Raw genomic sequence first — 14,845 nt, 5'->3', positions numbered from 1 at the left:
CCCAATCAGCCCAGCTTAGCAGCTCCCAGCCACAACCTTCCCCCAGGGCTGTTTTAAGCCCTTCAGGGCAGGAGCAGAGTAACCACCCTGCTACAGGTCTCAGCAGGAGCACACTGCACTGGCTGTAGAGCTCGTCAGACATTTTTCATCTCAACGTTTTTTGACGGAAAAGGCCGTTACAATCAGATTTGAATCAGACTCACGAAACATTCCAGTTTCAAACCAGTTCACAATATTCGAGGTATTTGATTTTGATTCAAATGTTTTGATTTTTTGAAAAACTTTGAAACAAAAATTTTGAATTGTTTCCAGAATGTCATTTTGTTTTGATGGGAACAAATTCTCTCATGTTTTTACTCCTCCCCCTGTTTCTTTCTGAGCAACTGTAATTGTCTGCCTGTTGGTTTCCAGGTGGAGTTGAACGTACTAGTTGTGATCTATACAGCCTACAATGGCTTGTGTCCTGTCTTCCTGAGAGACACCTCTCTGGGCCAGCCTGCCACAGCTGTGATCAGCAGACACACCACTGGCATTAAAGAGAAAGCGTTCCCAGTATGCCATTTTCCATGAAGCAATCTTTGCTTTGGCACTAGCGCCCTCATTACATCCAAAGTGGGCTAATGTGTTGACCTTAAAATCCCCTGCAAAAGCCCATCTACTTGACAGGGCATTTGGGGAAGTGGGTGGTGTGGGATGGGGGATGTTCTGTTGATTTGATTTCTTGGCTGGAAGCTGATTTATTGTATTGTGTTGTGATGTTGGGTGGTTATTTTCCAGCAGCTGGTTGTCAGGGCACTTACAGTCTGTATGTGGGCATGTTTCTGGAGTTCAGTCTGCACCAATAAGTGAATAAATTGACAAAGATTTTAAGCAGCAAGGAAGGAGAAGCTCTGACTGATTATCCTGGGAATGGAGGGGTGAATGCAGAGTGCGGAGTTCACTGCCGCATTACCCCAGTGTTCTGCCAGTGTCACTCCACAGGTTTTGGGGATTGCAGTGCAGTAAGACCAAGGTCATGTAGGGAGGAACTGAGCTTGGCATCTGCAGAACCAAAGCTGAGAAAGGGAAGATAGAAGTGGTTGAAGCCTCATCCCAGGTTTATTAAAACTACACAGGCTGGGATTGCTGTTTGTCCTGGTCTCCTGGGGAAGGATTGGATAGGACCCTTCTGGGAGCCAACTTGTGGAAAGCGTGGGCCCTGCTTCAGAGACTGGTTTCTGATTGGCTGAAGTTGTAGCTTATTTAAAAACAAACGAAAACCAAGGTGGGCAGACCCAGACGTGAGGTACAGAGACAAGATCCTTGTTACTGTGGTTTGGATTTTGTATTTGTGGCCAATAGGAAGATGAAACGTTTGTGGGCTTATCTCTCAAAAATCATGCTCCCCACCTTAGGGTGCAGTTCCTGAGGCCGTCAGGCTTCTGTCTGAGCTAACAGAGCTCAGAGGGCTCTGAACTGGGCCAAGAGGTTGGCACATTCAAAGGCTGGCTATTTTACCAGAATGGGGGAAGTTGGAACCATTTCAGAGAAATGACAGTATCAGTCAGTTAGACTGGTCACTCAGCATTTGGACTGGCTACATTGACCCCACAGCAGATCCACTGGCTGTATTGTCCCACCTGGGTAATATTCTCCTTCCTCTTACCCCTACCGGGATTGTACAGATGCCATGTGGCAATCTGAGCAAGTGCTAGGCATCTAGTGTATTGTTCTTCGTGTACAAAACCAGTCAAGCATTTTAATAGGCTGATATTTATATATCTATCTTTTCAGGAAACACAATGAGCGGCAAGTCCGCCATAAAGCCAAGCTCCGCAGAGCCAAGGAGACGTTTGTTCATGAAGTGAAGCAAAGAGATGTGAGGATTAAACAGCTTGAAAGTGAAATTGCGCTGTCCAGGAGCCAGGCGGGAAAGGTGAGGAAGCAGGTGACAGAGCTTTCCCCTGGGGGGCTGCTGCTCCAGGAGGGTCCCAAAGCAGAAGCTGCCCTAGCAGGGGCACTGGCATTCACGCCTTAGGAACTTGGCATGGCCCAGCTGTTCGGATGGAGGCTTAGCTCATGTCCCACAGAGTCCCGAAGGCAGGGGCGGCTCTAGGCACCAGCAAAGCAAGCACCTGCTTGGGGCAGCCCATTTGCAGGGGCGGCATGGGAGCTGAGAACCGACAGGGGGCTCTGGGAGCTGTAGTTCCTTGGTTAGCTCCCTGACTATAGAGCCAGCCCTGGAGCAGGGAAAGAACTACATTTCCCAGCATTCCCTTGGCCACTACCAACTGGAAAGGAAGGAGGGGGACCTCATGCGGCAGTGTGCTGTGAGTGCTGTGGATGGCAGGGAGACCATATTTTAACATTCAAAAAACAGGACAATCCAGGGGGAGGGAAGCCCCACCCTGCCACCATCCACTCCCTCCGACTGCCCCCCACAGAAACCCCAACCCATCCAATCCCGCCCCGCTCCCTGTCCCCTGATTGCCCCCTCCTGGGACCCCTTCCCATAACTGCCCCTTGGGACCCCACCCCCTATCTAAGCCTCCCTTCTCCTTGTCCCCAACTGCCCCTTCCTGAGACCCCCCTCCAACTTCCCCCTAGGACCCCACCTCCTACCTGTCCCCTGACAAACCCCTGGGACTCCCATGCCTATCCAACCGCTGACTGTCCCTTGACTGTCCCCCCAACCTCCGCCCCATCCCCCCCGCTCCCTGTCCCTTGACTGTACCCCGAAACCTCCTACCCCTTCTCCAATCCCACAGCCCCCTTACCGTGCCACTCAGACCAGTATGTCTGGCTCCACGCAGCTCCAGACACGCTGCTGCATATATGCTGCCATGCTCCCCCGCGGAGCCCACAGCCCCCCCCCCCCCCCCCCCCCCCCCACACACACACCCAGCACCTGCCTTCCAGATTTGAACACCTCAAAATTCAGGAGTGCTCAAGCTCAGTTTGGGCAGCTGTTACTTCATTACTTCATTTCTCCCAAATCAAATATACTGATCAACTGTAACTTGCTGTAGAAAAAGTAGGATAAAATTGAGCAAGAAATGCTTCCCAGTGGTTATTAAGACTGGAATTGCTATTTTCAACAGCCATTGCCTTTTTCTTTGTTTGTTAAAAGTAAGACAGTGATATTGCATTGGCAAATTCCCCATAGAAAGAAAGAGTGGAACAAAAGAATAATAAAGGCACCTCAACTTTTCCTCATTTATGGAGGACAGTCTTATAATATGCATCCAGATATCCTCCAATCACACAAGCTGAAAATTGTTCCACTTTACTGCAGCTCTGTAACCATATGGGAACCAATCCTGTCTGTGTTTTGTGCACATCCAAAATTCCTGCTGAATGACCTGCCCTGGGAGCGAGTTACCAGTGACCCAGGGCTGCGGTGGAAGGAGGGTGCAGGTGGCGGGGGGAGTGCCCAGGGCTGGGGCGGCAGGAGGTGTGGGGGGGGGCCACTGGTGGGGTGGAAAGGGGGAGCCCAGGGCTGGGGTGGCAGTGGGGTTGGGGGGGGGAGAGCCCAGGGCTGGGGCAGCAGGGGAGTACGGGGGGGGAGTCCAGGACTGGGACGGGGGGCAGCCAAATTTTTTTTTGCTTGGGGCGGCAAAAAACCTGGAGCCGGCCCTGCCCGAAGGCTGGCGTTGTGTGTGTGGTTCAGGAATCTGGGAGCCAGCATGGGTTGCTCAGGCCTGGTCTACACTACGGGTTTAAACCGATTTTAGCAGCGTTAAACCGATTTAATGCCTCACCCGTCCACACCACGAGGCCCTTTATATTGATATAAAGGCCTCTTTAAACCGGTTTCTGTACTCCTCCCCGACGAGAGGAGTAGCGCTAATATCGGTATTACCATATCGGATTAGGGTTAGTGTGGCCGCAAATCGATGGTATTGGCCTCCGGGCGGTATCCCACAGTGCACCACTGTGACCGCTCTGGACAGCAATCTGAACTCGGATGCACTGGTCAGGTACACAGTAAAAGCCCCGCGAACTTTTGAAATTCATTTCCTGCTTGCCCAGCGTGGAGAGCTCATCAGCACAGGTGACCACGCAGAGCTCCTCAGCACAGTTAACAATGCAGTCTCCTGAGAATCGAAAAAGAGCTCCAGCATGGACTGCACGGGAGGTACTGGATCTGATCGCTATATGGGGAGAGGATTCAGTGCTAACAGAACTCCGTTCCAAAAGATGAAATGAAAAAGTATTTGAAAGAATTTCCAAGGCTATGTACAGCAGGGACTCAGTGCAGTGCAGAGTGAAAGTTAAGGAGCTCAGACAAGCCTACCAGAAAACCAAAGAAGCAAACGGAAGGTCCGGTGCAGGGCCAAAAACATGCCGCTTCTACGCTGAGCTGCATGCAATTCTAGGGGGGTCCGCCACCACTACCCCACCCCTGTCCGTGGATTCCGAGGTGGGGGTTGTAATCTCAGCCATGGCTGAGGATTATGCGGACGGGGAAGATGACGATGAAGAAGAGGAGGACGAGCTTGCAGAGAGCACACAGCACTCCGTTAGCCCCAACAGCCAGGAGCTTTTTCTGACCCAGACGGAATTACCCTCCCAGCCCTCCCAAGCCACTATCCGAGACAATGAAGCCATGGAAGGGACCTCTGGTGAGTGTACCTTTGTAAATATAAAACATGGTTTAAAAGCAAGCGTTTTTTAATGATTGATTTGCCCTGAGGACTTGGGATGCATTCGCGGCCAGTAAAGTTACTTAGAAAAGTTTGTTAACATGTCTGGGGATTGAGCGAAAATCCTCCAGGGACATCTTGATGAAGCGCTCCTGGAGGTACTCCAAAAGCCTTTGCAGAAGGTTTCTGGGCAAGGCAGCCTTGTTCCGTCCACCATGGTAGGACACTTTACCACGCCATGCATGTAGCAAGTAATCGGGTATCATTGCATGACAAAGCATAGCTGCGTATGGTCCCGGTGATTGCTGGCATTCAAGAAACATCCGTTCTTTATCTCACTGTGTTATCCTCAGCAGAGTGATATCGTTCAGGGTAACCTGGTTGAAAATCAGGAATTTAATTAAGGGGACAGAGATGCCCATTTTCCTACTGGGTTCGTGGCCTGCTGCTTAAAAAAAATCCTTCCTTGCACGTAGCCAAGCGGGGGGAGGGGAGGAGTGAAATAGCGATGAGTTTTTTCGCATTTGGCTAGCAGGGATCTTCCCAGCTACTAGCCACGCGGTGGGGGGAGGGCAGGGGGGTGATTAGCAGTGAGCTTTCATGATACCAGCCATGCGGTGTGGGGAGGGGTAAAGCACTGTATATATGAAGGCTGCAGAAGCTGAAAGACAGTGGCTTACCGTGGCCGCATGCAAGCTGAATTCTGATGCCTGGACCTGCGTTTGTGAGATCTGTAACACCAGAGCCGCAGGCACTCAATATTAAGATGCAAAATGCGACCTTGTAGTGAAATCACATGTGCTATGTAAGGTGAATAGTGCTGTTCACTGTGAAAGAGTATAACAATTGTTCTGTAAAATGTATCTTTTTAAATACTTCTCTCCCTTTTTTCCCTCCCTCATGCAGCTGCAAATTTTTCAAGCAACCCTACTCCGTCCTGAAGGCTATCTCAGATAAGGCGGCGGGAAAAAAAACGTGAGAAGAAATGTTTTCCGAAATCATGGAAGTGACCCGCAATGAAAGAGCGCATCTGAATGAGTGGAAGGACGTGGTAGCAAAGTACAGGAAAGATGCCAGTGACCGTGAGGACAGGAGGGACCAACGTGAGGATAGGAGGGACGAATGTGAGGACAGGAGAGACGCTCAAGATGAGAGGAGAGATGCTCGAGATGAGAGGCGGCGGCACGAAGATCAGCGGTGGCGGGATGCAACTCTGGGGCTGCTGCGTGATCAAACTGACATGCTCCGGCGTCTGGTGGAGCTTCAGGAACGGCAGCAGGATCACAGAGTGCCGCTGAAGCCCCTGTATAACCACCCTCCCCCCTCACCATGTTCCATACCCTCCTCACCCAGACGTGTAAGAACGCGTGGGGGGAGGCTCTGTGCACCCGCCCACTCCACCCCCGTGGACAGCCCAACCAAAAGGCTGTCATTAATGTGAAATTTTTTTAGTGGCCTTTTCCTTCCCTCCTATCCTCCTCCCAAACCACACCCGGGCTACCTTCTCAGTTCTCTCCCTCTTTTTATAATTAATTAATAAAGAATACATGATTTTTAAACGAGAGTGACTTTATTTCCTTAAGCAAGCTGTAATCGAAGGGGGAGGATGGGTTGCTTACAGGGAATGAGTCAATCAAGGGGGGTGGGTGTTCATCAAGGAGAAACAAAAACAGCAGTCACACCCTTCCCTGGCCAGTGATGAAGCTCGTTTTCAAAGCTTCTCTGATGTGCACCGCTTCCTGGTGTGCTCTTCTAATCTCCCTGGTGTCTGGCTGTGCGTAATCAGCGGCCAGGTGATTTGCCTCAGCCTCCCACTCCGCCATAAAGGTCTCCCCCTTACTCTCACAGAGATTGTGGCGCACACAGCAAGCAGCAATAACATAGGGGACATTGGTTTGGCTGAGGTCTGAGCGAGTCAGTAATGTGCGCCAGCGCGCCTTTAAACGGCCAAATGCACATTCTACCACCATTCTGCACTTGCTCAGCCTGTAGTTGAACAGCTCCTGACCACTGTCCAGGCTGCCTGTGTATGGCATCAAGGGGTAGGCTGGGTCCCCCAGGATAACAACAGGCATTTCAACATCCCCAACTGTTATTTTCTGGTCTGGGAAGTAATTCCCTTGCTGCAGCCGTTTAAACAGAGTAGTGTTCCTGAAGATGCGAGCGTCATGAACCCTTCCCGGCCATCCCACGTGGATGTTGGTGAAACGTCCCTTGTGATCCACCAGTGCTTGCAGCACCATTGAAAAGTACCCCTTGCGGTTTATGTACTGGGTACCCTGGTGCTCCGGTGCCACGATAGGGATATGGGTTCCATCTACCGCCCCCCCACAGTTAGGGAATCCCATTGCAGCAAAGCCATCCACTATGGCCTGCACGTTTCCCTTTCGTAGCAGCAGCTCAGTGATTGCTTTGGCTACTTGCATCACAGCAGCCCCCACAGTCGATTTGCCCGCTCCAAATTGATTCCCGACTGACCAGTAGCTGTCTGGCGTTGCAAGCTTCCAGAGGGCTATTGCCACTCACTTTTCCACTGTGAGGGCTGCTCTCATCTTGGTATTCTGGCGTTTCAGGGCAGGGGAAAGCAAGTCACAAAGTTCCATGAAAGTGCCCTTATGCATGCAAAAGTTTCGCAGCTACTGCAAATCGTCCCACACCTGCAAAACTATGCGGTCCCACCAGTCTGTGCTTGTTTCCCGGGCCCAAAATCGGCGTTCAATGGCTAGAACCTGCCCCATTACCATCAGGATCTCCAAAGCGCAGGGGCCCGCAGTTTGAGAAAATTCTGTGTCCATGTCCTCATCACTCTCATCGCTGCACTGCCATAGCCGCCTCCTCCTCGCCTGGCTTTGCAGGTCCTGGTTCAGCATAGACTGCACGAGAATGCGTGAGGTGTTTACAACGTCCAAGATTGCGGTATTGAGCTGAGCAAGGTCCATGCTTGCTGTGCTATGGCGTCTGCACAGTTCACCCAGGAAAAAAGGCGCGAAACGGTTGTCTGCTGCTTTCACGGAGGGAGGGGTGAGGCTGTACCCAGAACCACCCGTGACAATGATTTTTGCTCCATCAGGCACTGGTACCTCAACCCAGAATTCCAAGGGGTGGGGGAGACTGCAGGAACTATTGGATAGCTACGGGATAGCTACCCACAGTGCAACGCTCTGGAAATCGACGCTAGCCTCAGACCATGGACGCACACCGCCAAATTAATGTGTGTTGTGTGGCCGCGTGCACTCGACTTTATACAATCTGTTTTACAAAACCGGTTTCTGTAAAATCGGAATAATCCTGTAGTGTAGACGTTCCCTCAGAGCTCAGCAGAGCCCATACCATATAAACCACTGTGAGTACTAGCCTCCCCTGAACTAGACAAAGGCTCCAGTCCTCACCGAGAGAAACAGGTTCACACAAAGGGATTGTCTAGACCAAGCTTGTTCGGCGTTACAATGAGCCAAGAAAAGGACAGTGTTTGGGAAGAGAAGTCACCTTGTGTTTGAACTACCCTGCTCAGGGTTTAATATGTAATGAAAGAGGTGCTGGGGTTCAGGCAATTTCTTTACATCCATAACTGACCCGCCAGGCCCGGAGGCGCCGGGGCTCTGCCCTGGCACAAATTAAGCCCTGCTCCTACCTCCCAAGCCCTTTGCTGCTGCATTTGCCTCAGACTTTCCAGAAAAGCCCTACGCTGCCATCCAATCCAACACGAAATGTCAGACAGATTGGTTCAGTGTGGATAAAGTCGGGGAGGTGAAAATCAGGCTAATCGAGCCATGATTGTGTAAGAGAGAGACAAGCATCTCTCGGTGGTTAGGTTCCAAGGAGACAGAGACTTCCTGGGTATACTGCTCAGTTGTTCTCTGTCTGGTTTTGGAGGAGCCCCCAGTCAGTGGCTTGGCGGGTTGGTAACCCCCACCGTGTCATGCCATACCTTAATACAGTCGCCATCATCTCGCTTTCTTTCCACTGTTTTTCTCCATCTTTTTTGTCTCTATTCTCCCTTTATTCTTTTTTTGTGCTTTAGAATCCTTCCCTGTTGCCCATTTCCCCAGCAGGCCAAGTGCCACTTGAGAGGGCTCGGTTGGGCAGGGCTGCATGCGCTCTTTTAGTTGAGCATAGTGTCGCAGGAGCAGAGCAGCAGCCAAAGCTTGAGCCCCATGCACAGCTGAGCACATGAGGGGCTGCTGCAGGAGTAGGGGTGAGTGATTTCTAAGGATTGTTTTAGTGAGGTGGGACAGATGTAGGTGGAGCAGCTTTCTCTTCCCCCTCCTACCTGCTCCTCTGGTGTGCCTTTTGTGCCTTCAGTTAGCCTGAGGCTCCCACCGTAGGAAACATACCTCAGATGAGATTCCATTTACAAATTCTCTAACATACAGGGTCACCCTAGTTTCCGGCGTACTTGCCTCCACTGGGCACGCTGCAGTTGCACCAGGAACGGGTTTGGCCTGTCGCGTTAATTGATGTATTTGTGTATTAGAAATCCTTTATTTTAAGGGAATGCAATTCCCCAATATTTAACGAACCCAAACTGCCCAAGTGCAGAGAACCTTCCCTTGTGGCGGGCCTGCCAGAGGAGGGCAGTGATGATTTTACTGTGATTGGTGCTGCCCAGTAGCTCACTGTTGTCTGGCCACAGTAGAAGTTCCTGGAATACCCAATGTTACTTATTGAGACTGAGGTTTTCTGAATTAATTTGCTCTTTTCTGCAAAAAACACGGGTGCTTTAGGGAGAACTGTGTGACTGGGAAATGAGTGGGATTGTCTCACGTCTGCTTCTGATGGTGTCAAACATTCTTTCCACCGTCCATCTGAAATGCCATTGGAAGGGTGTGACTACAAGACCCTTTCCAGGCCACATAACATCAAAGACAATACGTATTTTATAATCAGACCCCGGATCATGACCTCCTTTAAACAGCACTTTGAGATCATAGAATCATAGAATATCAGAGTTGGAAGGGACCTCAGGAGGTCATCTAGTCCAACCCCCTGCTCAAAGCAGGACCAATTCCCAACTAAATCATCCCAGCCAGGGCTTTGTCAAGCCTGACCTTAAAAACCTCTAAGGAAGGAGATTCTACCACCTCCCTAGGTAACCCATTCCAGTACTTCACCACTCTCTGAGTGAAAAAGTTTTTCCTAATATCCAACGTAAACCAACCCCACTGCAATTTGAGACCATTACTCCTTGTTCTGTCATCAGGTACCACTGAGAACAGTCTAGATCTGTGGATGAAACATGCTATATCAAAGCTTATTGTTTCATCCTGTTTTCTTAACCACAGGAACATGCATTGATCAGACAGATCACCACGGAAAATGAGAATTTGCTCCAAGAGAAAAGAGAACTCTTACAGCAGCTTAATGAACAGGAAGAAGTTGGACAGAACAACAAATGGATCATTTCCACAATCCAGAACAGGTAGCCATTAATGCCGTTACAGAGAGTGCTCCTGGGCCAGAGTTCAAAGTTAGCCCTTTCCGCCAAACTGTGTTCTCCAATTCTGTGCCAGCGTCACTCCAATGAAATCCTCCTTCTGTGCATTGAGTAAAACTAGGGTAGTGCAGTGATGAGTCAGGCAGCTGCTCCTCATGCCTAAAGGATGTACGCAGGCCACTTCACGGGAATAGCTGCTTTGAAATGGCCCTGGCTCTGACGCTGCATGGAACATGACTCGGTGTAGAACTGCAGGGGCAATATGTTTGAAGCGTTTAAAGGGTTGTTTGAGTTTCTCAGCAGAGAGGTTGAGAGGAAATGCCCCTTTGAAAACAGAAAATGGTTAGGGTGAAGATTCATGTGCAGAAAATAAACTGTGCCCTTTCTCTGTGACCTTCTCAGAGTGCAGTTCCTGGATGAAGAAAACAAGCGACTCCAGGAAAGCACCCTGCAGCTTTCCAGTCAGGTTGGCATTCTAGAACGTACTCTAAGGAACATCCAGACCCACAGCTTAGAGGTGAGATGTGCTGCCTTTCTCTGTAAAATGGGCGCATCTGAGGAATTTCACCCTATTCCCTACCAATGTACCTCAGCTTTAACCTGGAAGGACCTCTTCTAGATTCCACAGAAATTTTTGGTATATATGTCCGTACAGGACCAGACTTTCAAAAGTGAGTCGTACCCGCAGTTGGAACTGCCAGAAGGGGAGGTGTATTATTAGTGCCCCAGTCCCCTAGGCATTGGCATTTCATAAATGACACCCCCCACGGATTGGTTGGTAATGTCACTCTTGATTAGCTTAATTGGAGCCAGTGGCCTAGATGTGCAAGGCTTTGTGGCTCATTTCCAGTCTGCTGAGGCAGCCAGTGCCCTCATCTGTTGTGTTATTAGGCTACTTGTCATTGTGATAAAGGCATCACTTTTTCTTACCTTTGTTCTTTTTTGTTTTTCAGTCATTAAAAATATGACTGTAAGGTTGGGAACCTTATGACATGTAAGGTTGGGAACCAGGAAAACTTTTTTAAAAGTGGGTAATTTTAGATATTTTACACAAATGACCCCAAAATGTCAAACATGGGAGCCTAAATCCCTACTTCGGCACCTGAAGAGGTGTCCTGATTTGCAAAGGTGCTGAGCACTCCCGTTTCCCATTGCATGGACTCAGGACCTCTGAGAATCAAGCCATTTATTTGACTGAGATTTTCAAAGTTTAAATTAAATAGGAATTGAGTGTCTAACTCCCTTAGAGACCTTTGAAAATCACAGCGTAAGGGCCTAAATATATCTGAAGCCATGTCTACACTACAGAGCCTGTACCAGCATAGCCTCCTAGTGTAGCTGCAGCACAGGCTGACACAGGAGTTCTTCTGCCAACATAGCTACACCACCTCCCCAGACGGTTAGCCAGGTTGACAGCCGTTGGCATAGCAGTGCCTCCATTGGAGGTTTTGCCACCATAGCTATGTCAAGGCGGGGTGTGATTGTTTTTCACATTCCTAGCAGACATAGCTCTGCTACCATAGCTTTGGAGTGTGGAGCAGACCTGAGTCTAGGCAACCAAATTTGAAAGTGCTGGACACTGTGTGTGGGACAGTGGCGGAAAGGGACAATAACAGCTGTGTTTATAATAGTAACTCTGCTCCCCCAGGCCCCATGTGCTTATGAAAGAAGACTATATAATATAATTTGTTAAGATTTTCAACTGTAAATGGCTGCCTTTACTGGAGCAGGTCCATTCAATGGAAATAACTTTTCCTGAATCATTTGCACATGGTTTTTTTCATCCTCTGGGAGTTATGCTCATGCCCTTGCATTGAACTGTTATTAGAAAAAAAACCATCATATAAATAACATCCCTCACACGCCACCAAACACGCAAAACATATGTTCACTTGAGGTGTTTCATCTCTTTGGAATTCTCTGCGTCTGTGATTCTCTGTGTTCTCTCTCTAAATTTTATATTAAAACCCTTTTTTTTCTCTCGAGTTTGTGAATGATGCACTTGCAAGCATTGATTGCCTAGAGCATCCTTCCTACCTTGGATCTGTTGTTTATTTTTCTGGTTCTCTTTCTAGGACTTCGGGAGCATTGGCTTCTCTGAATGCCAGCTGCTAAGTAAGATGTTGCCACGTCCAAACACAAGGTATTATAAGTAAAAACATACAGGCAGTGTGTCTACTTACTAACAGTGAGACTTGTCAGTGTCTGGGAGAGGGAAGCTGTGAATTCTTGTTTTCCAAACACATGTTCCACCCTTTCTTTTATTTGTGGATGTGTTTTAGTCATGCTGTGGGGAAAACGATTATATAAAAGCACATGGTTCAGAGAAGGAAAAATTCCAGAAATATATTTTCCAGCTCCTCATGATTTATGGGTGGTAGTTTAAGTAATAACATAATGATAGAAGACTAAAGATGCACTGCCAGCTATGTACACAATGGAGTTTCAAAATTTGTATCCCTTGGCCCATGCATGCACCATTCTTTTGAAGAGATACTATAATAAATAGTAAAATAAATGGAATGAAACCAGCAGACAGCTGGTCCGTGCCACCTAAGCTCACATTTAAATCACTAAGTGTAATACTGATTAATAACATTCCTCAGTTGTTATAGTTTTCTTTGCCAAGCTCAGGAGTCCATGGTGCAAATTTATGTCACTGGATTCTGTTGCAGTACAGTTATTTCACTGGTACTCTTGTGTCCCACAGGTGGAGATAAAACTTAGGGTTCTTTTTCATGATCTCGGGCTTAATGTCTCCATAACCATACATGGGAATGAACCTTCTCCTGTAGTGCTAAGCGTCATTTCCTAAACAGTCTGAAAGACAGCCACAAAATAGAGTTTTCAGAACAGATTTCAGCAAACTCCCCGCATGGTTGGGTTCTTCTTCATTAGAAGATTTTAGGCCGTTCCCCACAATTCTATAAGCCTCTCTGTCCTGTCAGTAGATCATAATAACCATTAGTCCCATTCTAACAACTCTTCTTCAAGGAACTTTGTAATTTGCAAAACTGTTTGCAATGAAACTTCAAAAAAAAGCCCTCTGCCCATGCCCTAGGAGACAGAGGGACTAAGAAACCCTTGCAAAGGGTTGTCCCCCAGCATCCCGGTCTCTAAGACATGTCTTATGGTCTCTGGGTCTTTGGAAGCCCCTCCTACAATGGGCAGGGTTTCTCCCAGGCTAAGGGGAAGCCCCACTCTCCCCCTGTTTGGTGGGGCTACTCACACACAGAGAAACCCTGCCCATTGGGGGAGGGCTTCCCCCAGACCCTTGTTATAACAGATAGGGCCAGTGCTTTGCCAGCTCAGTTTGCATAACAAGCCATGCCCCTGTGGGTACAGGAGGGGCAGTGACCTTCTCCTGAAGATCCTGGTACCTAACCTGGAGGATCATGGGCCACAAGTTTAACCACATTTTACTGACTTTTCTCCCAAATTAAGTTTTCCAAAGACCACTCCAAAACTTTTATTTTTAAATTAAAAATCACATGTTTGTGACACAAATTGCCCTGTTCCTTTAAAGCATGGCCAGAGCACCTGTTGGGAAGGAGAGGAGGTGTAGAGAAAGGAAGGATAGTCCGGTCAGTAGGGCAGTAGCCTAGGATTTGGGTTCAAGTCCCTGCTGTGCCACAAACTTCCTATGTGATGTCACTCAGTCTCTCCCTCAGCTGTAATTGGGAGATACTAGCACTGCCGTGCCCACAGGATGTGTGAGGACAAATATGTTAAAGATTGTGAGGCACTTAGACACTACAGTACTGGAGGCCAGGTGACTGCCGTTGGCAGAGTGAATTAGTGATGGAAATTCTTTTTCAGCTTCTCAGCGACAGGGCTGCCAAACTCCCTTGGCATTCTGAGAGCCATCCAAGATGTCAAGCCTGAAGAAGGAACCAAGACCCCAAAGTCCCTGTTTTCCTTATCACCTTCTCAGCCTTCTGAAATTGGTTATTTAAATGTGGCTTCACCTGGAGACCGCACAAACTTCCCAATGCAGCCCCAGAGTCCCAGCTTCAGCTGCAATAGTGTCTAAGAGGGACTCCAAGGAGCTGCTCTCTGATTGGACTGTGGCTGAGGGTTTCCTGCTGCAGTGGGCCACGCATCCAGCCAGATCAGTATGTGTCCAGTAACTCGTTCAATGAATTTTGTGATTTTTCTCAGCTATTTGACAGCTGTTGTGTCAATCACTTGCCCAGCTCTAGCATCTCATCCCAGATCGCCCTGGAATTTTTACATTCACAGATTTAATTCATTAAAAGGTTTTTTTAAAAGGGGTGTTTGTCATTTGGTCTCAACTCCTTGTGTGATCTAGATACATTCACGGGCCGGGGTCCCGATCCTTCCTCCTGCCAGGGCCAGATTAAACTTTTGTGGGCCTTACGCCAAACATATTTGTGAGCCCTCATGTAGTCGTTATCAGGGCCGGCTCCAGACCCCAGCGCGTCAAGCGCATGCTTGGGGCGGCATTTTGCCGGCAGGGCGGCAGGTGGCTCCGGCAGACCTTCCGCAGTCATGCCTGCGGGAGGTCCCCCGGAGCCGCAGGACCAGTGGACCTCCCGCAGGCATGACTGCGGAGGGTCCGCTGGTCCCGCAGCTCAGGTGGACCTCCCGCAGGCATGCCAGCGGATGCTCCACCGGAGCCGCGGGACCAGCGGAACCTCCACAGGCACGTCTGCAGGAGGTTCCCCCGGAGCCGCGGTACCGGCGACCACCAGAGCGCCCCCCGCGCGTGCCGCCCTGCTTGGGGCAGCGGGATTCCTAGAGCCGCCCCTGACCTACAAGCTCT

General features: G+C 49.2%; 1 protein-coding gene across 7 annotated transcripts in view; it reads left to right on the top strand.

The window, feature by feature from the left end:
• The window catches only part of CCDC30 (coiled-coil domain containing 30), a 147,423-nt gene extending 133,095 nt beyond the window's left edge, over nt 1-14,328 (top strand). For all 7 annotated transcript variants that reach the window (XM_044996252.1, XM_044996253.1, XM_044996251.1 and 4 more), the window contains 5 exons: nt 1,774-1,915; nt 9,908-10,044; nt 10,462-10,576; nt 12,135-12,202; nt 13,879-14,328. In XM_044996252.1, the coding sequence (XP_044852187.1) occupies nt 1,774-1,915; nt 9,908-10,044; nt 10,462-10,576; nt 12,135-12,202; nt 13,879-14,092 (676 nt within the window). In that variant the 3' untranslated portion in view covers nt 14,093-14,328. The remainder of the gene's footprint in view (nt 1-1,773; nt 1,916-9,907; nt 10,045-10,461; nt 10,577-12,134; nt 12,203-13,878) is intronic.
• Nucleotides 14,329-14,845: the final 517 nt, after the last annotated feature.

Source organism: Mauremys mutica, chromosome 21, assembly GCF_020497125.1.
Source record: "Mauremys mutica isolate MM-2020 ecotype Southern chromosome 21, ASM2049712v1, whole genome shotgun sequence".
Lineage (NCBI taxonomy): Eukaryota > Metazoa > Chordata > Testudines > Geoemydidae > Mauremys > Mauremys mutica.
This window is presented reverse-complemented; position numbering and strand designations above follow the sequence as displayed.